The 20,982-nt window shown below is 42.1% G+C and overlaps 3 protein-coding genes across 6 annotated transcripts; all 3 read left to right on the top strand.

Moving 5' to 3' along the window:
• The first annotated feature begins 2,914 nt into the window (after positions 1–2,914).
• On the top strand, positions 2,915–11,057 carry LOC127773718 (nodulin homeobox). Of its 3 annotated transcripts, none has more exons than XM_052299868.1 (17): positions 2,915–3,236; positions 4,168–4,299; positions 4,365–4,520; positions 4,824–4,907; positions 5,011–5,136; positions 6,132–6,347; positions 6,754–6,885; positions 7,013–7,108; positions 7,211–7,372; positions 7,487–7,778; positions 7,865–7,987; positions 8,084–8,156; positions 8,333–8,393; positions 8,750–8,860; positions 8,951–9,424; positions 9,504–9,538; positions 10,089–11,057. In XM_052299868.1, the coding sequence occupies exons 2-17, from the start codon at positions 4,174–4,176 to the stop codon at positions 10,645–10,647; spliced, it is 2,826 nt and encodes a 941-aa protein (XP_052155828.1). In that variant the 5' UTR covers positions 2,915–3,236; positions 4,168–4,173; the 3' UTR covers positions 10,648–11,057. The 3 variants fall into 3 exon arrangements, with proteins under 3 accessions (XP_052155828.1, XP_052155829.1, XP_052155830.1); XM_052299869.1 differs by having other exon boundaries at positions 4,174–4,299; XM_052299870.1 differs by lacking the exons at positions 2,915–3,236; positions 4,168–4,299 and having other exon boundaries at positions 4,502–4,520; positions 4,994–5,136.
• A 1,633-nt stretch (positions 11,058–12,690) lies between these two features.
• On the top strand, positions 12,691–15,805 carry LOC127772482 (leucine-rich repeat extensin-like protein 6). The gene has a single exon (XM_052298410.1). It carries the CDS (start codon positions 12,759–12,761, stop codon positions 14,067–14,069), a length of 1,311 nt encoding a protein of 436 aa, XP_052154370.1. The 5' UTR covers positions 12,691–12,758; the 3' UTR covers positions 14,070–15,805.
• Positions 15,806–15,985: 180 nt separating this feature from the next.
• On the top strand, positions 15,986–18,210 carry LOC127772483 (ubiquinone biosynthesis protein COQ4 homolog, mitochondrial-like). Of its 2 annotated transcripts, none has more exons than XM_052298413.1 (3): positions 15,986–16,237; positions 16,676–16,859; positions 17,422–18,210. In XM_052298413.1, exons 2-3 carry the CDS (start codon positions 16,680–16,682, stop codon positions 17,923–17,925), a joined length of 684 nt encoding a protein of 227 aa, XP_052154373.1. In that variant the 5' UTR covers positions 15,986–16,237; positions 16,676–16,679; the 3' UTR covers positions 17,926–18,210. The 2 variants fall into 2 exon arrangements, with proteins under 2 accessions (XP_052154373.1, XP_052154372.1); XM_052298412.1 differs by having other exon boundaries at positions 15,987–16,206.
• The last annotated feature ends 2,772 nt before the right edge of the window (positions 18,211–20,982 follow it).

A 20,982-nucleotide genomic window follows, 5' to 3' on the forward strand; every position in this document is an offset into this window, starting at 1 on the left:
TTTTGGGTTATCGTCTCGTAATAATCACTTTAGTTAGTACCGGTTTGTTTAATAACATTCACAATTTGTTGTGAAAGCATTTGATTGAATTTAATTGAGTTGATGCTGATGTTGGATGCGGCATTGACAGAACAGAAACTGTCAAATGGATTAGCTGAAATTAGGTGCATAATTTCTTTCATAGTTATTATTATACCCTACCACGAAAAGGCGAGTGGGTTTGCTGAAAGAATATAGAACATGTTCTTTTGCGAATTCTAGGCAGGCAAAAACGGAAATTGCAAATGGATAAGCAAAATAAAAAAAGCCATTTAGGCTGCTTCCGTTTGGGAGTGTTGGGAATCCTTCTATTCTTGCAAGTAAAATGTAGCGATGGATTAGTCAATATTAGCTAAAAAATCTTAAAGAAATATATTAATATAATTTTAAAGTAAATTTTTTAACAATTCTTTTACAAAACACATATCGTTTTAACTGTTTGGAAAGTGTTTGCATGAAAAACGAGAGAGTGAAAGTTAAGAAAGTGTCTAAAGGATCATACATCACCCAAGAATCTTGGGGACCATTGAACAACACGCATGTAAAACTTGTGCTTCGAAAGAACCAATACCCTTTTAACCAATAATGTTATTAACAATAATGTGGTATGCATTTTAAAATGTTCATATGTGTTAAGCATGTGTTGTAATCTACTAAACTCGCATATACTTAATCGTACTTTCTTTCTTTGTCGTGCCTTAAAAATAAAAAACACAATATAAGATCAACTTTTCCCCTTATCATTCTTTTCTACCATCATTGTCTTTAACTAATACTCTGTCTACACCTTGCATTCCACCTATCTTTTGCTTAGTTCCTTTGATTTCTCATCGTTTTCCTTACTTGTTTTCAGCCATAATATTTAGCGGCCCTCTTTTCTTCGAGGCTACCTACCTTTTGAAGATGTTGGAAGGCATTAATTCAAATAGCAACTTGATAAAGCCGTATAATCAATGGCTGGATGCAGATAGCCTATACCTGCAACTTTCAATGACACTAACTTCTTTAGGATTGGAGGCATTAAGCATAAAAAGATCAATAACATGACAAGTCTGAAATTCGACGGTTTGAGTGGATAACCTTGGAAACTACGACCATTGAACATCGAAGTTGGAACCAGTATGCGTGTGGCTGACGACCCTATAGTAGTATTCGTCTAATGTTGATTCAAGTCTATATGTGAAGTGGATATCGCTGTGTTTGACGAGTTCTAGCATGAGTAATTTTCTTTGTTGATGATTACCAATCTTCTGCAATGCTATGCTATTTTCATCTCGTTTGGCCTGTCGAACGTGTGCCAAACAAAGTCTATCATTCACCGATATTTTCTTCTATGCTAATCGAAACACTTACGTCTATGCTGACTCCTCTTATGTTCAAGTGGATAAACTCTTCTTTCTAGACATAGAGTGAAGATGGCACCATATAACACTATGACTTTTAACTTCACTAGTGAGGTCATAATGTTATAATGCAATAGAAGGAATTGTAACGTACCACGTAGGCGATAATGTGAAACGTAGAATGTATTCTTTACAACGGGTTAGGACTTGGGAGCCCTTCCTTTTTGAAACACAAAACAGAGCAACATATTAGCACACGAGTAATTAAATATTAACTTAAAAACTTATTAAATGGATTAGTATAATTTTTTAAATTAACTTTCTTATAGAATATTTTTTCTTTTGCAAAAACACGAAGTTTAGTAGTTCGGGAAGCGTACGCGTGGGAAATGAGAGATTAGAAGTTGGAAAAGGCAAGAAAATAACACACCTTTACATAAAATTTAATAGTACAACAAATTGTTGGCTCCAAAATTATTCACACCAAGAATAGCTATTGTCGACGGATAATACCCGTAGACCATATTATGAGGGTATTGGGGTACACTGAAGCAAGGATCTACACGATATGACATCAATCACATAGAAGACAAAGATTATACTGGTTCAGACCCATCATAAGGTAATAGTCCTAATCCAGATTTTATGGACCGTGAAGAAAACCACAGAGATTACAATAGAGAACAACAAAACTGTCGAGTACCAAATAGATTGTTGTCGAGATCAACTCGACGAGATCGATCGGCGACTAGGTCTTCTAGTCTTCCGGATTGCTTCTACTATGGCTAGTGGTGAAATTATGATTCAATGACCCCGTACCCTCTAGAGGTCTTGTATTTATACCCCTAAGTGCCTTGACCTCTAAGTAAAACTCGGAGAGAACTTTATCTGTATGAGATCTTAAAGTCCTCATCCCCTCCGAATAAGATTCTAACACCTATTCAGAGGAACAATTTCCTTATATCTCAGCAAATTCCTTATGATTAAGAAAACCTTTCCGTATACTCGAGGGTATACCGTATTTGTACACAATGTAACTCCGAGGATAGGAGGCATCCCTTATCCTTAACCCTGACAGCTATAGCTAATATGTACAATAGCCAAGTATTAGATTACACACGTCTTCCCATAAGCTATCTTTAAGTTTTTTAACTAATTTTTTTCTGTCTCATTTCAATTCACACTCAATCAATTCTCTTGCATGGCATGGGAAGCATGGGAGAAAGAGTGGTTGCAACTAGATTTGGACGACAAATAAGCCGTAAGGTTTCGATTCATGTGCTGTAGCTGGTGACGGAAGATATTTCCTACTTTATATCTCTTTCCATCTAGAATGATGCATACACGGACAATATTATCGCCCGCCTACTGACTACGCTCTACTTTTCTTTGTCCTTGGAGAATTTGGTGTCGTAGTTTTTAGGTAGGATTCTTCTGTAATATAGAAGACGCCGCCGTATTACGGAGAACTATTTTGGTGTAAAGAAAAAATAAATTAATTACAAATAAGTTCCTGGACAAAGGACCAAACTGAAAAAAGGACACACTCTACTGTTCGCCAACCGCACCTCTATACTCTCCCTCTCTTACGGCGGCCGGGGCGGAGGAACGGCCGGCCATCTTCCGCCGCCTCGCCTCGCCTCGCCCCCCCGCGCGCGCCGCCGGCGAACAAACCCGGGAGGCGCGGCGCCGACGGCCACCTCTCCTCCACAACCCCCCACCCTAGCCTCCTCCTTCCCACCCCGTTCCCCCGCGGTCTGCTGCCCCCGTCGCGCGCACGTCGGAGCGGCGGCGGCGTGGAGCCCGGCCTCATCCCACCGCCGGCCCTCCATCGCGGCTCGAATCGAGCCGAAGGTATTGTTACTCCGTCGCTGCTCTTCTCTCGTAGGGCCTTCACCTGGCGCGGGCGTAGATTGGAGATCCGTCCCGGTTTGGGTTGCTCTCTCTCCCTCTCTCCCTCCCTGCGAGTTATGCATCCGGATTCTTATTCTGGGATTTGGCCTTTGTTTTGATGCGTGGAGGAGGAGTTGAATCCGCCTAGATCCATTGCTAGTCGAGTGATTCGAGTCCGCTCTGCTGTTCGGTGCACTGTAGCATCAATCATGGCCGACGATTCTGGGAAGGAGCAGAAGGGGAAGTGGGATACAAGGATTTTTTTAGGTTTCCGTTCCATGGCTGCATGCTTGCGTTCCTAACACGAGTTGCGTTGCATTGAACTGATCCAACATGTTTGCTGTATGAACTCGTTTTGGGCGGCTTCACTGCACACGCAGAGCCCGCTCAGGCGCTCATTAGTAGTTAACCGATTTAAGAACATAATAGAAGGGAAATATATAAGATGTTGCGTTATGTTCAAGGCCAGGAGAAATGAGGTTCAACTTTTGGCTGTTTCACGGTGACCTTTGCTGCATTCTGATTGTCTGACACAATTCTAGGCTGAATCCAGACCAGTCAAATATAGGTTTGGCAGATAAAGGTTGGCCCATTTTTGCACTAGATGTTATTCAACTCTGCTTTAGGCCTTCAACTGTACACACACACACACACACACACACACACACACACACACACACACACACACACACACACGTAGCAAATGTGTCTCAAAATAGTCGTTATACGGGGAATCTGTTCATTTCGTTAGAAAATCTTTAAATGCCATGGCTTGCATATTGGTTAAATGATTACTTCTATCATTTCCCTGAGCCCACAATGCTCTTTTTCACTCCTGTGCAAACTAGTGTGGATACTTCTCTAACTAAAAAATTCTCATTTTGTTTCTTAGGTTCAGATGATAGACATGGTGTCAGTTATTGAGGAGCTCAGTGGGCTAACTTCTAGAGAACTTGGAGAGATGCTGAAGGAGTCAGAGAACTTTGTCTTGCAGGAGAAGACAGAAGATGGTGGTACAAAGCAGGTGTGTATGTATAATATTTGTTGTCATTTGAGTTTCTTTTCCCTGACATACATTTCTCTTCGTAGGTGGACATGGAAAAGCTTGTGTCCTCGCTTCCTCTTCACCTTCTTGCTGTATGTTTGGAACTTGAAAGAGGTTCAGATTTAGCGTATGTCCTCCGTGGTATGCGCTTCTTGCATAGTTTGTCTGAGCTAGCAGCTCGCCACACTAGGCTGGAGCAGGTTTACTTCTTTCAATATTTCACTCAAGCCTCCCCATTTTATCCACAAATAATTCATTTTTTTTTCTTTTGAATCACGATACGCTTTGAGCATTCTTTTTCTTTCATCATATCAATATTATATCTCTGTATTGTTTTTGTTCCCTAGTGTTGTGAACTAAATGCAATGCAACTCTTTTTTTTTGTCCATCTTTAGTCATTGCTAAGTTTAATCAAGTCCAATTTGTTTATTGATTTCATTTTACTCTCTGTTAAAATTGAACTGGCTGATGAGTGTTGAGAAACACATGTTTATTTATTGCAGGTTCTTCTCGATGATGTGAAATTATCTGAACAAGTCATGGACCTGATATTTTTTGTGCTGTCTATTCTTTCCCACTGGAAGAAGGTTCGGCAAGTGCCACCAAATTATATATTGAGTTCTATGTACTGTTTTTTTTAAGATTATCATTTCATACTAATTTATGGTGGCAGCTATTGTTTTAAATTAGGAAAATCATCTTGGTGTTTCTCCTTTTATACACTCATCACTTGTAGCAGCCAGTCTTCATCTGTTGACAAGTTACTTTTCATCTCAGTGGCATGAACTTGTTCATATTCTGCTTGCACATCCAAAGGTAACACATGTTAATTTAGAATATGTTTAACTTAGTTGTCTTTTCATGCCTAAACGAAAGCATGATAAGTAACCTCCAGAATTTTGTGATGACTTTAAAATTAACCTTGAAATATCATTGATTTTTAATGCTGTTTTACCTTGCTTTAATTGTACCTGAATCCTTTATTATTTTCTATTTTTATCCTCCTTACCGGCTTGTCTATAATAGTCTCTCTGTGGTGCAAGATGATTTTGTACATGATAATGCCCTGTTATTTTTGGTTTTATCGTTATGAGTTATGACAAAATAGAGCCGGCAACATGATTTGGGATGTGAGCCCTTATTGTTTTAAGGTCAAATCAAAATTCATCTGAACATTTTACCCTGTCCTGACATGGCATTTTGTGGTTTAAATCATCTATCAGCGATAAATCTCCATGTAATTTTGTGTACAGCCTACTGTATCAGAAAGCCATGCTCTGTCAAACGCAACTTTTGCTGTGTTTACTTTAAAGTTTCTGTTCTAACATATAATTAGCACACCAATATATTTTTTCCTTTGAGCACTACCACTGTTCAAACTTGTATATTTCTTTGTTTGGGGCATTTGATTGCAGGGATACATCTTTTGCATCATTATATCATTTCATAAGATAGTGTATTACTTCAGCTATCCTATTGTTTTCCTTGAAGCAAAAATACAAAGTCCATACTAAAGTTTTAGTGACTTGTGCCCATTGCATATTTTTCTTGTACTGTAATAATATTTGACTGAATTATGTCTGTAATAATATTTGACTGAATTATGTCACTCTTGTGTTTATAGATGACAATTAGAAAGATTACTTAAAAAGAAAAAAAAAATGAGCACTGGGTTACTATTGCAAATTCTTTGATCATGATTCACGAATGTTTGCCAGATTGCCAGCAATACATGGATTTGACAGTTAGGCAATTATTCTTCGTTGTTTTTATCTCTTTATCTATCTTAATGTTTGATGTTTCATGGTCAGGTTGATATCTTTATGGATGTTGCCTTTGATAGCCTGCATGATGATGTGAGGTCACTGAGTCACAGGTTGTCAACATTGAGCACCAATACCTTTCCTGTTGGCCCTTTTGACTCACGACTCACACACTTCATCTGCCAACAGTGTGAAGCATCATTGCAGTTTCTTTTGTTACTGTGCCAGCAGAAGTTGTTCCGAGATCGTATTTTAAAAAACAAGGTCTCAGATATGCTTACAAATCCTGTTTCCTTTTATCTTTGGTATCACTGTTGATTAAAAAATATTTAATTGGATATTCTCTTCCCTTCATGACATATCAACATATACATGTTATATCATACTGATTTGATGAGAAAAATGTGTGTACCTTGAGGACTGTTTATTTGTTCCCCGAATGCAGTGTTCCATTAGTTTACATGCTTTGCTCTTGTTCCACAAAACAGATCAGTCTAGACTAGCCTCGTTCAAGAGACATGTTTTATGTTTTTTTTTGAGCCCACGTGTCTGTGTATTCCTATAAATTATGAGTACTAGCGTCAAATCTGCAATTTGTTACTATATATTATTACATTTGATGTGTTGGAACTTGGAAGCTAGATCTGAAGTAACCTCTTTCTTAACGCAGGAACTCTCTAGGAATGGAGGTATTCTGTCACTCTCTCGATCTATATTGAAGTTAGGTGTTCCAGAGTGTCTGAAGGGATCAATTGATATTGCTGCTTCCATGTCCAGATTGAAGGCTAAGATTCTTTCTATTGTAAGTTGGTCATGAGCCATGACTCAAGATTGCACTTCGTATAAATAATTAAATAGAGTGCTACTATATTTACTGTTTGCACAGTACCGAGTTACTAACTAAATCCTTGGTGCAAAACAAATGCTAGTTGCTCCAACTTTGTGAAGCTGAAACTGTTTCTTACCTTGATGAAGTCGCCACTTCACCGAAGAGTATGCAACTAGGGCAAACCTTGGCACTAGAGGTTAGTTCTACCAGGGATGATCGCAAACTTTGAAATGTTACCGACTCTGCTATCCGTGGATTTTTTTTTCAGTTACTGACAAAATTCTTATGTCACATGCAGGTTCTTGATTTGCTGAAGACTGCGTTTGGAAGAAAACAAAAACTTACCTTGGATTCTCACGATAAGAGTTACCCTATGGGTTCTGTGCTTATCAGTGCGTTGCGTCTAGTTGATGTCTTTTCTGATGATTCAAACTTCAGATCTTCATTTATAACTAATACTGTAAGAGTAACTATTTCTACCTTGATCTATTTTTAGTTTTTACCATTGAGCAACTGAAAATTTCCAGCAAATATAATGTTTTATTCAAGTCCCTTTTGTTCATCTCCTTTGCAGATTCCATTTCTGACCCAAATTTTGGCTATTCCTCATGATGAGTTTGTCTCAAACTGGTGCTCTGTTAATCTGCCAGTGATAGAAGAAGACGCTAATCTTGATTATGATCCATTTGGTGCAGCTGAGCTGGCACTGGCAGCTGCTGGTAATAAGTTAACTGAAGCTAAAGCAAACTATTCTTGCCCTTTTCGCCCTATCAGTATGCCTTCTATAGCATATGCGCAGACAAGAACATCATGTGTGGTGAAAATAATAGCAAATTTGCATGTTTTTGTCCCAAACATATGCGAAGGTCAGAGCTTTTTCTCTCCTGCTACAAATTGCTAAGTTGCTATGTTGATTTGTTGTTAAAAGCAAGTTCCACTGTCGTGTTAGCAGAGCAAGAAAGAGACCTTTTTCTTCAGAAATTTCAGAAGTACTTGGTATCAGGGAATCCTAGATCATCAGTTGATCATCCAGCATCAGCTGATCTCAAGGCCACTACAGTTTGCAGAAACTTGGGTAAAGTGGCTTATACTTTTATCCAATTTTGTGGTTATGTTTATGACTTTATTCATTATACTTCATGTGTAAACCTCTTTTTTGTGGGTTTTGCAGGATCTTTGTCTGAGTATGCTAGATCGTTAATTCCTAATAACTTGTTAAACGAGGAAGATGTGCAATTGTTAAGGTAGTTAAGCGTTTTTGACTTGTCATGTTTCTTAGTGTACAAACTGTGTTACAAATTTTTTGTTTAATGCCTAATTTTGTGGGTCAACATTTGGTTTTAATTTGTTGCGCGCTGCATATAGTTTTGAAACACTTTTACTGATATTTCTGCAAAATGTGTTTTTTTCCTATTTGCAGTGAATTTGCTTATAAGTTACAAACTTGGTGTAAATCACATGTTGGACAGAGTACATCCCAGGTTTGTTTGCTTTTCACAGTAATTATAGAATCATAGTAGCCACCTACATATCCAAGCATTTTGCTTAGGGTGCTTGGTTCCCTGCTCCTCCTCGAGGGATAACTACAAATTTCATTTCCAACAAAATAATGGTTCAACTGTTCAAGTACATCACTTGCACTCTGTCTCTGTGCAAGCTTTTTTAATGAACAATATTCAATACTATAGCCAATTTTTTTGTATGGTAGGTGATAGGTGCAACTTGTGTATAAATTAGAAAAATAGCTTTGACCCTTGCATCAGATGGTCAATTCATACTTCTAGCAATCTACTTGAAATCGAAATGTTGGACGTGACCTCATTCTGGGATGTTTTAGGCAGTAAAGATTGATCCGTCATCAGAAAGCAAGGAAGACTTTAAGCCACTGCAGCATCCCTTGATACCAAGTACTGTTGTTCCAGATTCCAGTATAAATAACCTTCCGAAGGTAGGTTTGTTCAGTTGTTCACTATGTTGAGTATAATATATTAGCCATTGACTTGGTAATTCATCTGATCCCAACAAAAATGATGTGCAGAACATGGAAGAGCCTACACCAACAAACATGGAAGAGCCTGCACCAACACCCTCAACGAAGCAAGAGGGAAATGCCAGGGATGAGACTCCTAGAAGCACTGTCGCTTTAAATGGTGGGTTCCTGCAGAATTCAGTTGGCCAGGACTTAGTCCATCTTGGTGTGGCGAGAACTAGTTCAGGCTTTCTAGGGGGAGGTACCAGTACAAGTACAGGATCCCTGCGCTGCAAAATGGATCTTGATCCTGCATCCAGCAGTATGGACCATTTCAAAACACCAGATAGAAAAGAAAGTGGTCTTCAGGATGATGAGAAAGGAGACACTCACATGTATGATGAGAGACAACCTAAGAGAAGGAAGCGAACCATTATGAATGATAGGCAAATAAACGAAATCGAGAAGGCTCTTATTGATGAGCCTGAGATGCATAAGAATGCTGCTTTACTGCAGGCATGGTCAGAGAAGTTAAGTGGGCAGGTATAGTCCTTCACCTGGCCATTCTTCTGTTAGATCAAAATATTTTATATACTTCTCATTCATGAAAATGTGTTTTCAGGGCTCGGAGATTACGTCATCTCAGCTAAAGAATTGGTAACACTGAAGCTATCTTTGTTATTCTTTTTGCTTAGCAATTTAGCATTACTTGTATGGGAACATATCCTGTGCACACAAGCCTTCTCATCTACACAGCGTGCAGACCAACTAACAAATTTCACAAAAATATCTAGAAAAAATTGTACAAGTATTTCCAATAATATTACACTTATGTATAAAGTCTTAACTTCAAATTCATTATATCTTAGCTGTAACCAAAAAAAAAAAAAATCTAACAGTTTTGAGAGTATAAATCTGTTAGAAATTTGTCTTTTTTGTTGCTACCTATATATAATGAATTTGAAGATGAGACTTTACACATAGATGCAATACTACTAGAAGTACATGTGCAATGTTTTGTAGAATTTTTGGTGATATGTTTTAGTTGGTGTGCACGGTGTGTATACGAGGACTTGTGTGTAGAGGATAAGTTTCCTGCTTGTATACCATAACTGACGTTTTGTTCATCAAGTTCATACTTCACTTCTGTACTGTTTTTACTTCTCAGTCCATAGCTTACTTATGACAAACCTTCTTTAAATTCTAGGCTGAACAACAGAAAAGCTAAGCTTGCTCGTATTGCGAAAGAAAGAGGAGTACTATCTGAGGGTGAGAACGCAGATAAGCCATCTACGCCAGCTACTCCCCACCACTGTGACTCCTCAGAAAGTGCTGGCGAGGAGAGCTACTTGCCACCTGCGAGGGTCATGAGTGCTCTAGGCATATCCAAGGGCAGCAGATTTGTGAGCCCAGATGGCAATGAGACAACATCACAGGCAGAATTCAATCAAAATATCATGCTTAGCCGCCCTTTCACAAGATCATTCTCATTTGAACCTGGCCGTCTTGTTTCGCTCATTGATAATGATGGGAAGGAGGTTGGCAGGGGAAAGATCTTCCAAGTTGAGGGGAGACTGCAAGGGAAGGCCCTGACAGATACTCGCGTTTGCATCGTTGATGTTATTGAGCTCAAGATTGAGAAATGGCGGGAGCTACCTCATCCCTCGGAAGCATCAGGAAGAACATTCCAAGAGGCAGAATCAAGGAACGGTGGTGTGATGAGGGTCGCGTGGGATGTCATCAGACTATCTCCAGTGGTTCAGTAAGTCGAACTTTTCTTTGCAATGCGTAGAAAGACGCTGTGACACCAAGAAAGTACAAGAAGTAAAAAGAAGTTTAATTTAGGATCAGAAAATCGTGAATCTTCCGGAGCAGTTTGTACTAAGCTGCTCAAGTAAATTGACATCATGTACAAGTCGCCGCCCTGACTGATGACTGTTGTATCCATCGATCGAATGCTGGACTTGTTTAGGATGAAGTACATCCTAATTTACAAAATTATGTTATTCTGCTTATGCTAGGTGCAACAAATTCAAGTAGCTGGTGTTGACCATGAGATTTTTTTTTTCAGTATTCATAGACCTCACTTGTTAGCTGTCGCTATATGCTAAGGACAAAGGTTTCTTAAGATGGACAAAGGTTCATATGCTAAGGACAAAGGTTTCTTAAGGACAAATGTTTCTTGCCAAGGACCTCACTTGTTATGTGTTGGTGGTTGCTCAGGGGCGGCAACATGTACACCACAGAATATTTCAGATCCTTTGTCCATTGAGATATTAGAAAACATTAAGATGGAATTCTTCATCAGGGATTGCAACCTCGCATGATCAGGAAACCGCTCTTCCTACTCCTGCCACGCCCTTAATTTAGCACACATGTCACTTCAGTATGCCAAATCTCTGTTAGGTAGATCTTAGATTTTTCTCGGTTAGTCCAAAGTTATTCTGTTTCAGATAATTGCATTAGTGCATGATGCAGCTACAATGCATGCATTGTCCCTGTTCGCCCCAGATGCAGTGGCAGCGTGCTAGCTCCTCTGGCTTGATAAAAACTGGTGACAATAAGGTCTTGAACATCCTTTGTCTGGGCGTACAACTCACTCGTTGGACTGCGCCACATCCAGGACACACTTCTGACCATACAGCTACTGTCACGTGTTATTTTTATTTCAGCCCCTACTTATTTTTTGTCCGCCTCTATAAGATTTTTTATTATAAAATCAAGTGTAACTTTTATATTGTAAACCTTGAGAAAGAGATAGAACTACACATATACCCTCAGCATCTCAGTGGACCCACTTGTCAGCCTACATATATCTTTCCCCACCCTCCATCCGAATCCTCGAGCTCAAATCCGCACACCGCCGCCTCTGACCGCATCCACGCTCCGGTGTCACCACCTCTAATCGTTTATACTTCGATACTGCTATAGGCATCAAGCTGGTAGTATGGCACTCGGTGCTCACTAGGGGAGTTGCCAAATTTAGCGATAAGCTGGCCATTATCGCCATCGATGTGATCGCACACACTTAGTACATCGCTACTTTCCTCTCCGGTGGTTTCTTAACGTTCCATCTTTCCTCGTCTCCGGTGGTTGTCGTGCTCATCCTCCCCTCCCTAATCCCGGTAGATCTCGGTGTTTCACTTGACAAGGCTATTGCCCAACAAAGACAACGTCAGTCGTCACAGCATAGCTGAGCTGCTGAACACTGCGCTTTGACGTGGTACGGCAAAGGCACTTGCCATGTTGCGGCGTTGTGCACATCCTTAGTATTACTAGAAGTTGCTCTTTCTGTTAGAGTAAATGAAAGATTTAGGTATGCAAAACGATATGAACTCTTAAACTATTATAAATTGAACTTAAAAAATCATGTCCAAGCCAAAGTGTTCATAACACTAAAGGAAGCGGAAAACAACAAAACTTCAAGTTAGAGCATCCGCAATGGTAAAGTAAGATGCTCTCTATAAAACATGTACATCTCAGCAATAGACTAGATTAATAGTAAACCACCTCAATAGTATGTCTACATGGGTATCTATAGCTCTCTAATCCATTGCCTCGTTTTTCTCTATAGACTATCTCTAGATTAGTAGATAGCTTTGTTCTCTCTCTTCATTTAATCTCTTCCAAGTAGGAAAATATGCTGACATGGATCTCTTATAGGGAGCCTATAGATAACCATTGCGGGTGCCCTTACAATTACATAGCCTAGTTTCACGCTTCACACACTTCCATGGGTAGCAAAGTACAGAAGCCCTACAGCAGAGAGCGCCCGGACATGGAGCCCCAGTTCCAGTTGTCGCTGATGAGAGCACAAGAAATCAATCAATCAAAGCATGCAAAGCAAACAGTCACTCTGTCCTCTCTCCATCAATCAATGCTCACCTCACCCTCACCTCACCTCACTCTCCTCCTCCTCTTCACTCGCTTCGCCTCCGTCTCGTCGCGATCCCACCTGAAAACTCTCGCCATGACCACCGACCTCCTCCTCCTCCTCCTCCTCCTGCTGCTTCTGTCGTCATCCCGCCTCGCCCTCGCCGCCGCGTTCGGCGTCTGGATCAATGGCGCGGCCTCCTCGTCGCCGCAGAGCCAGGAGTACGAGGCGCTGCAGGCGCTGAAGGCGGCGGTGGTGGAGGACCCGCGCGGCGCGCTGGCGTCGTGGCAGGGGCCCAACGTGTGCGCGTACAGGGGGGTGTACTGCTCGGCGCCGCCCGACGACGCCGCCGCGTCGGGCGCGGTGGTCGCCGGCATCGACCTCAACCGCGCCAACCTGAGGGGGACGCTCCCGGCGGCGGTGTCCCTCCTCGCCCACCTCACGTTCCTCCACCTCAACAGCAACCGCCTCGCCGGCCAGCCCCCCGACTCGCTCCGCGACCTCCAGTACCTCACCGAGCTCGACCTCAGCAACAACCTCTTCTCCGGTCCGTTCCCGGCGGCGGCGCTGCTCATCCCGTCGCTCGTCTACCTCGACCTCCGCTTCAACGCCTTCTCCGGCGGGATCCCCGCCGAGGCCTTCGCCAAGAGCAGCCTCGACGCGCTCTTCCTCAACAACAACCAGTTCGACGGCGAGATCCCGGAGACGCTCTGGTCGTCTCCGGCGACGGTGATCACGCTCGCGAACAACCGCCTCACCGGCCCCGTCCCGTCGGCGTACGGCTACGGCGGCCGCGTCCGGGAGGTGCTGTTCCTCAACAACAAGCTCTCCGGCTGCATCCCGGAGGAGCTCGGGTTCTTGCCCACCATCGAGGTGCTCGACCTGAGCTACAACTCGCTCTCCGGCCACCTCCCGCCCACGCTGTCCTGCCTCGCCGGCATCGAGGTGCTCAACATCGCGCACAACCAGTTCACCGGCGAGCTCCCGGACCTCGTCTGCGACCTCAAGCGGATGACCAACCTGTCCGTCTCCTTCAACTTCTTCTCCGGCATCAGCCAGCACTGCGACCGCCTCGCCGGCCGCAGCGTGTTCGACTTCGTCGGCAACTGCGTCCCCGGCCGCGGCCTGCAGCGCCCGCCGCCGGAGTGCGACGGCGGCCCGGGCGACGGCGGCCTCAGCTGCCTGCGCAGCATCCCCGTCACCCGCCCCGTCCCCTGCGCCCAGGCCTCCGTCTCCGTCGGCGTCGGCGTCATCGTCGGCGGCGCGATGCCGTCGTTCGGCGCCGGCGGCGTGGTCACGGTCACCGTGCCATGAACGAACGATCAACCGATTAAACTGTATTTTTTGTTCTCCCTCTTTTTTTTTTTGTCCACGAAATTTAATCCCATGGACCATTAGCCCATTGCCATCTCATCACTAATTACTAATCAATCGATTGGCTGCTTAAGAATTCGAGTGGCTAATTAAGAACATTTTTGGCTTTTGAGCTGGAGGGAGAGAGGTGTTAATGGCGCCATGAATGCGAGGGGTGGCGCCAACTGCTAACGACTTCCTTCCTCCTCACCCCGTGCAGCCGCGGCCATGTGATGTGCTGCTGCAGCTGCACAGCTTGCAGAAATGCAGTGTACTGCTGTACTGTTTACCTGCTTACTACTCCTGCCCTGGTATGGTCTCTGGAGTTTGGATCGATCCGCCATTTTCACCGTGGAGAAAATTGGTCCCTGCACCTGTGAATTTTCGTGTTCAACAAGTGATTATTTGTCTTATTTTAATTTTTTTTATGATTAATATTTTTTATTGTTATTAGATGATAAAATATAAATAATACTTTATACGTCATTTATTTTTTAATTTTTTTTCATAAACTTTTTAAATAAGACGCACAATCAAAAGCTATACTACTATCCTGTCTCAAAATATATATATAAAAAATGATCGGATATGATATATTATAGTATCATGAATTTGAATAGACGCATTCAAATTCGTCGTAGTGTCACATATATCACATTCGACTTGTATTTTGGGTTGGAAAGAGTACAAGATCAGAAGTTACTCTTGTGTGAACCAAAAATATGGAATCCAATATTTGTTGCTCTGGTTAATATTTAATACTCCCTTCGTCCTAAATTACACGGCGTCCTTATTTTGTTTTAGAAAAAAATAAACTCGTTAACTTTTGATTAATGATTATACTAAAATTATTTATGTTAAGTATTATATACGGAGTATGCTATATCACTGTATTCGTGTCTTAAAAATTTTCATGTGATACTAATTTTATAGTTGTTGATAATATAATGTGAAATAAAATAATAGTTCATTGAAAACCATATGAAAAATTATATGCCTTATAATTTGGAACAAATGGAGTACTCCCTTGGTATTTAGAAACTACTTAGTTTGTCCATAAATATAAGGATTTAGGGTATAAATATAAGAGGTTTTGATGTACTACTTTCTCAATACACCCGACCATTATATTTATTACCATTATTTACTCTAATAAATAGTAACATTTCAATAAATATCACTCAAGGATTGTAATTGCTCTTATCTCCTTGACCAAGGTTTTTTTTTATTGTTTCGCTAATAATTTGTAGTACACAAATTAATAAGGTAATAATAAACGTTTCTTGAGTGACAAATACTACAGGTTTTACAACATCGGGCCAATACATTTTAAGTGTCATTTCAAATTATCTTTTTACTGCACTAAATTTTCTAGATGTGTTTGCTACAGCTCGCTCGCTCTGCCCGGTGCCGTGTGGCGAGGAGAAAGAGAAGAGATGAAGGAGAGGAGAAAATGAGAATGAGAATGATATGTGGATCTACATGAGCTCCACTATTCTTTTATTATTTTTAGTGTAACTGACCTATGGTCCACTATTTTTATACATTTTCGGACTGAATTGCCACGTAGACGTCATGTCAATGCCATATAAAACAAAGAACTAGTCAAAATAGCCACGTAGATGTCACATCAGTTAAAACTGAGGAAAATACCGCCGAGAGACCTAATTTTCACTGGTTTTGTAAGCTAGGAAATACATTATATCTAGTTTTATAATTCAAGGACGAATTTGAAATTCGGTGACAAGATGAGGTGCCTCCGGTGTACTTTTTACCTCGGATCGCAAAAGCGACCCATGTTTTTGGTGGGCCTTTGTGGGCTTTCCAAAAGCCTGTCTCAAGCGAGCCCAACTTTGGTGGGCCGAATTGTGTTTAGGGAAGTTGTGCGGCCCATCACGGATTGGCCCATTATACTGCAACTAGGCCATTCAGAGCTTCGTATCCATGGCCGGCGAGCCCAGCTCTACGCCGGCGGCGGCGACGGCGAGGACCACGTGACGTGCGGAACAGCTCGGAGGCAACGGCGATCCATCTCTTCTCTCCCCCCTCACGATTCAGAGGCTCAACCAAGCGGCGAACGGGAGCGCTCGACGGCGAGGTGCGCGCACGCGAATCCAGTTCCCCTAGAGGTCGCAACTACGCCTCCACAGTGTTCCTAATTTTCTTGATTTTTCTGTCACCTACTAGTTTGTTGATCTGCTTAATTTGTTTGTCACATGCTAGTTTTTTTTGCAACTATCGGTGCTTATCGATTTAGCGATTCTTGGAGACTTGGTATCTTTTTGTGTTGACTCGCTGGTGTTAGGAGTGATGCTCTCTAGCTGCTCGATGAAATGCCTGATAAAAGCATCCTGTCATGCCATGCCAATACATCTATCAACATTTATTCTCACGATTTGTTCTTCTTTGCTAATGTACCTATCACCATCGATTTGCATGCAGTAGGATCATCGGATATATTAGATTAATGGTGAATGGCGTAATGATTTTATTTTACAAAGTATTGAACAAGATTGCGAGTGGCTTGATGAGTTCATTATTCTTTCCGATTTCTTCTGGGTTTCTAGAGTCATGCAGGGGGCGCGCGTTAATCTGAAGGGGTGGCAACAGGCAGCGGTTGCATTTGGTTCTGCATTTGGGGCATTGCTTGACCCTAGAAGAGCTGATCTGATAGCTACTCTTGGGGAGACTACTGGGAAGCCAGCATTTCACCGTGTGCTTCAGCGGATGAGGAACAGTGCTGAAGGCAGGGTAAACTCATGCTACCCTCTATTTCCTAAAGGGTGACGTTATGCCGATGCATCCATTTGTTGTGCTTGACCATCTCTTTATAGCCTTTTTTACTAGCATATTCTGTAAATAATATACATATATACTCAGCTTCTGAAACAGCAACAGTTTCTCGGTCAACAAATGCTAAGGACTGTATGATGTAGATTTTTTGTGTGAAGTAGCATTATCCTTTTTACTTGGTTGTTTCAGGGAGCAAATGTTATCCTGAAAAATGGAATTTAAGGTGTAGGTCTTCTATCGAATTATTTTTCGTATGTTGTCCATCTTTTTGTTGTTTGTTTGTTCTGTTATGCATTTTACTCTCCAGAATATGTTCCTTATTTGGCTGCAGTATAAGTTTACCCATTTAGTGAACAATAAATTTAAACCTGCTATTGCTATACTTGATGCAATTTTCCTTCTTATTACATCACTGCCATGCAATTTGCAAGTACATAGCAACACATGCCAACTGAAAATGTGTACCCAACTCTGTGGACTTTTTTTCCCAATTGACTTAACTAAGATAATATTCCTGCAGGATGTTCTCCTGGAGCGTCCTCGAGTTATATCCACGCAGGTTTCTCATGCCTGGGACATGCCTCAGAACACATTTGGTGCAGCATATGCTCAGTTCATGGGATCAAGGAACTTCTCACCAGATGACCGCCCACCTGTCCGTTTCATTGACACAGATGAGCTTGCGTATGTTGCGACCCGTGCCCGTGAAGTCCATGACTTTTGGCATGTGCTGTTCGGCCTTCCTACGAACCTGATTGGAGAGACTGCCCTTAAGGTCATTGAGTTTGAACAGATGTTCCTTCCTATGTGCATGCTTTCAGTCGTTGGGGGCTCTGCAAGGTTCAATGAGAAACAAAGGACACTGTTTTTCCAGCATTATTTCCCATGGGCTTCAAAAGCTGGTCTTAAGTGCGCAGATCTTATGTCTGTGTACTATGAGAAGCATTTTCATGAAGATTTGGAGGAAGTGAGGAGGAACTGGGGAATTATACCGTGCCCTAATCCCAAAAGGAGCAGTGTTTAGACTTTTAGATCGGTACATTTTGCATGAAAGATGTATGAACTTGGTATTTAGCTTTGTCTATATTAGTATTAGCTCTTTCCTTTGAAGAATAATAGAAAGAGTTATGCTACTGATACCTAAAAAAAACTAGTAATTCTCTGTAATTTAGCATAGCAACTAAGCTTGCAATGTCGATGTTCCCTTTAACAATAGTGTAGATGAGTTACGTGTTTATGTGTAATACTAGTTGTTTTGCTATGGATAGAAGAAAATGTATTATAATAATATCTAAAATAAAATTATACTAGCAAAAGTGCCCGTACGTTACACCGGGTGATTACGGAGTGTGTATGTTGACCAAAAGTGTTGTTTGGTTTAGCAAAAATGCCCGTGCGTTGCAACGAGAAACGTACAGATCAGAAAAATATGCAATTAATTAAAATACAAACACATTCAATAACTATAATTGTAAATGCTTCTGGAAAAAATGAAGTACTAAAAATGAACTTCTTTTCTTTTTCTTCGGCCCGAGGGACCAAAAATAGACTTCTTTCTGGCCCTTGCCAGTCAGCCCAGGCCTTTTTCGCTCGCGCGGGCGCACTTCCCCTCCCTAGGCCGCAACCTAGGCTTGGGCTGGAAAAGTGGCCTCGCTCTCGATCCCTTTTGGGCCGATTTCGGCTCAGCCGACGCCGGCCGTCTGATCTCTAGGGTTTTGATTGGACGGCCAAGCGTCGAGATCGGGGAAACAAAACCCCCTCTGGGTTTGGTGTGAACTTCTATGATGTATGTTGTTATTGTTGTTGTTCTTGGATGACTGTGGTTGATTTTGGAGGCAAAGAGTGATTGATTTTTTTTGGGGTGACGGACGAAATCGGACTGAAAAAGGCAGAGTTCTTGATTTTTTTTGGGGGCGATGGACGAAATCGGACTGAAAACGGATGGACCAATTGGACTGTGACGATAGGAAAAATACAAATATTTATATTATTAGTTATATATATAGATATAGATTTACTATATGGAATATTCACCTCAATTTGATTTTAAGGGTATGTTCAGATTGGTGCTAAAATAAATCTTATCAAAATTTGGTAATGTTAAAATTCTGATAAATTAGCAATATCGCCAAATTTTGATAGGATTGTCGTACATATGCTGAGGAAGAGACCTAGACATGACCGAACCGTGTCATGCCTGACCGAGCCAAATCTCCGTGCTATTAGGCTATGGGCCATTAGGCAAGCGGTTCGTCGTGAAGTCGTGATGGCGAGGGATGGAGATGGGCAGATGGCCTGTACCCCACATGTTGTAGTTGCAGCCGCATGCACTTAACACCGCCCGACACTACCATGGCTGCCGCACGGCACCGGCCATGTACTCCTTGCTTTGCTCACAAAACGTACGTATTCCCGGCCGCAACAGCATGGTCAAATTGGTGCCTACGCGGCGGTACGGCCATGTACAGTGCGTATCCTCAAACCATAGCCTCGCTCACGCCGCCCGCCGCCCGTCCACGAGCCATGCTCTTGGAGGGAGGCACGACCCTCACGAGGGAAACACGCGCCTCTACCTCCTCCAATTCCCTTTTCTTGAGGCCGAGGCGAATAAAAGGAGGGGCGACGAAGAAAAAGAGAATAGAGAGAGGGGGAGAAGAGAAGAGAGGGGAACACCTAGTGTAGACTTTTGGGTTGGGACACCCACTATGAGCTTGAGTATTTTTATTTAATTGCTTCAGATTTTGAGAAGCCTATTTAGAATATGAATGCCCCAGAGTGTCCTCAGTTAGTGAGGGCACTCTAAGAATGGCTTTGATTGTACATACCCTAATTAACTCCCGTCTATTGGTGATGGTGGTGGGGTTCGTAGATGATCTTGTATGGGGCACGTATGAGGCACCGGAGCAACACGTACGTGGCCTCGTTGGGGGCGATCTCAACAGGGGGATAGCCGTGTTGTTGTATGTACGCGTACGTTAGCTGTCGACGGCTTGCAACACCCCGACTACATGTACACATATATAGCTGAAGAAAGTCTGCTTCTTCTTCAGTGGCGCCCGCGTTGAGCTGCTGCTGCATCTCATCACCAGCTAGCTCCGTCTCTTCAATAGTGAAGGCTTGTAGGCAGGAGCGTGCACGGTACAGACTCATGCGTGGCGAATGGCTCGCCACCTTGCACAAGCTCCAACCACCACCGCCGTCGATGGCACCCCCGTCGCATGCCAGTTAGCGCCATCTTTACCCCGTCAGGTACTCTCCCTACTCCCTCACCTCGCCTCCTCTGCTGCATTAATTCCCGAGAAAGAGGGGAGAGACGGAGAGAGACGGGGAAGAAAGGAGAGAGAGGGGAGGAAGGAGAAGGTCAACCTCACTGGCTCCTTCGCGTCCCTCCTCTTCTCCTTTGTCATGGACCACCGGAGTCCACCTCGTCTCCGACCTACCATATTTTATTACTTTTTTTTTTTGACTATGATGTCACATTAACAAAACCAATCATCTATACTGTTATAGGAACTAACTTAAATGATTTTGCTGGTAAAGATTTCTGGCACCGTGCTTTAGGGATATCGATTAAAGACAACATAAAGACGAGGGAAGATAACTGGACTTATTCCAGCTACCAATAGTGTAGGCCTGCCTGCCGATTCTTCCCTACGTGCTCTGCATGTACACAGGCCCTTGCTGGCCCATATATAAAAGGTGCGATGTGGCTGCCATATGTAGCACTATACCAGGCTCGATGGAGACGGGAATAGATTTTAAGGATCCCTTAATTAGGGCAGTTTTCTTTAAATATAATGTAAATGATTACGAACAATTTCAAAAAAATAATGATGTAGTGTAAAGTGACATCAATCACTTAAAAATTCAAGTTAAAAAAAATCTATAAAATCGTCACACATTTGAGCATGAATAGTACCGGTACTGTTAATATATTGGATTTGTCTTTTTGATGTGTGAGTTAAGTTTAGATTTGATTAATTGGTACTTTATATAAGTTTGAACCTTTTCATGTAGTTTTTTAATTTTTTATATGAATTCTAAGTTTATTTCACGTAATTTTATAAATTTTATATGTTGG

This window comes from Oryza glaberrima, chromosome 5 (assembly GCF_000147395.1).
Source record: "Oryza glaberrima chromosome 5, OglaRS2, whole genome shotgun sequence".
Taxonomy (NCBI): Eukaryota; Viridiplantae; Streptophyta; class Magnoliopsida; order Poales; family Poaceae; genus Oryza; species Oryza glaberrima.

Coding starts and splice junctions, on each gene's coding strand:
- LOC127773718 (XM_052299868.1), top strand. CDS start 4,174: ATGATAGACATGGTGTCAGTTATTGAGGAGCTCAGTGGGCTAACTTCT. Junction 7,779..7,864: donor TGTCCCAAACATATGCGAAG/GTCAGAGCTTTT, acceptor TCGTGTTAGCAG/AGCAAGAAAGAGACCTTTTT. Junction 8,394..8,749: donor TTGGACAGAGTACATCCCAG/GTTTGTTTGCTT, acceptor GGGATGTTTTAG/GCAGTAAAGATTGATCCGTC.
- LOC127772482 (XM_052298410.1), top strand. CDS start 12,759: ATGCTCACCTCACCCTCACCTCACCTCACTCTCCTCCTCCTCTTCACT.
- LOC127772483 (XM_052298413.1), top strand. CDS start 16,680: ATGCAGGGGGCGCGCGTTAATCTGAAGGGGTGGCAACAGGCAGCGGTT. Junction 16,860..17,421: donor GGAACAGTGCTGAAGGCAGG/GTAAACTCATGC, acceptor ATATTCCTGCAG/GATGTTCTCCTGGAGCGTCC.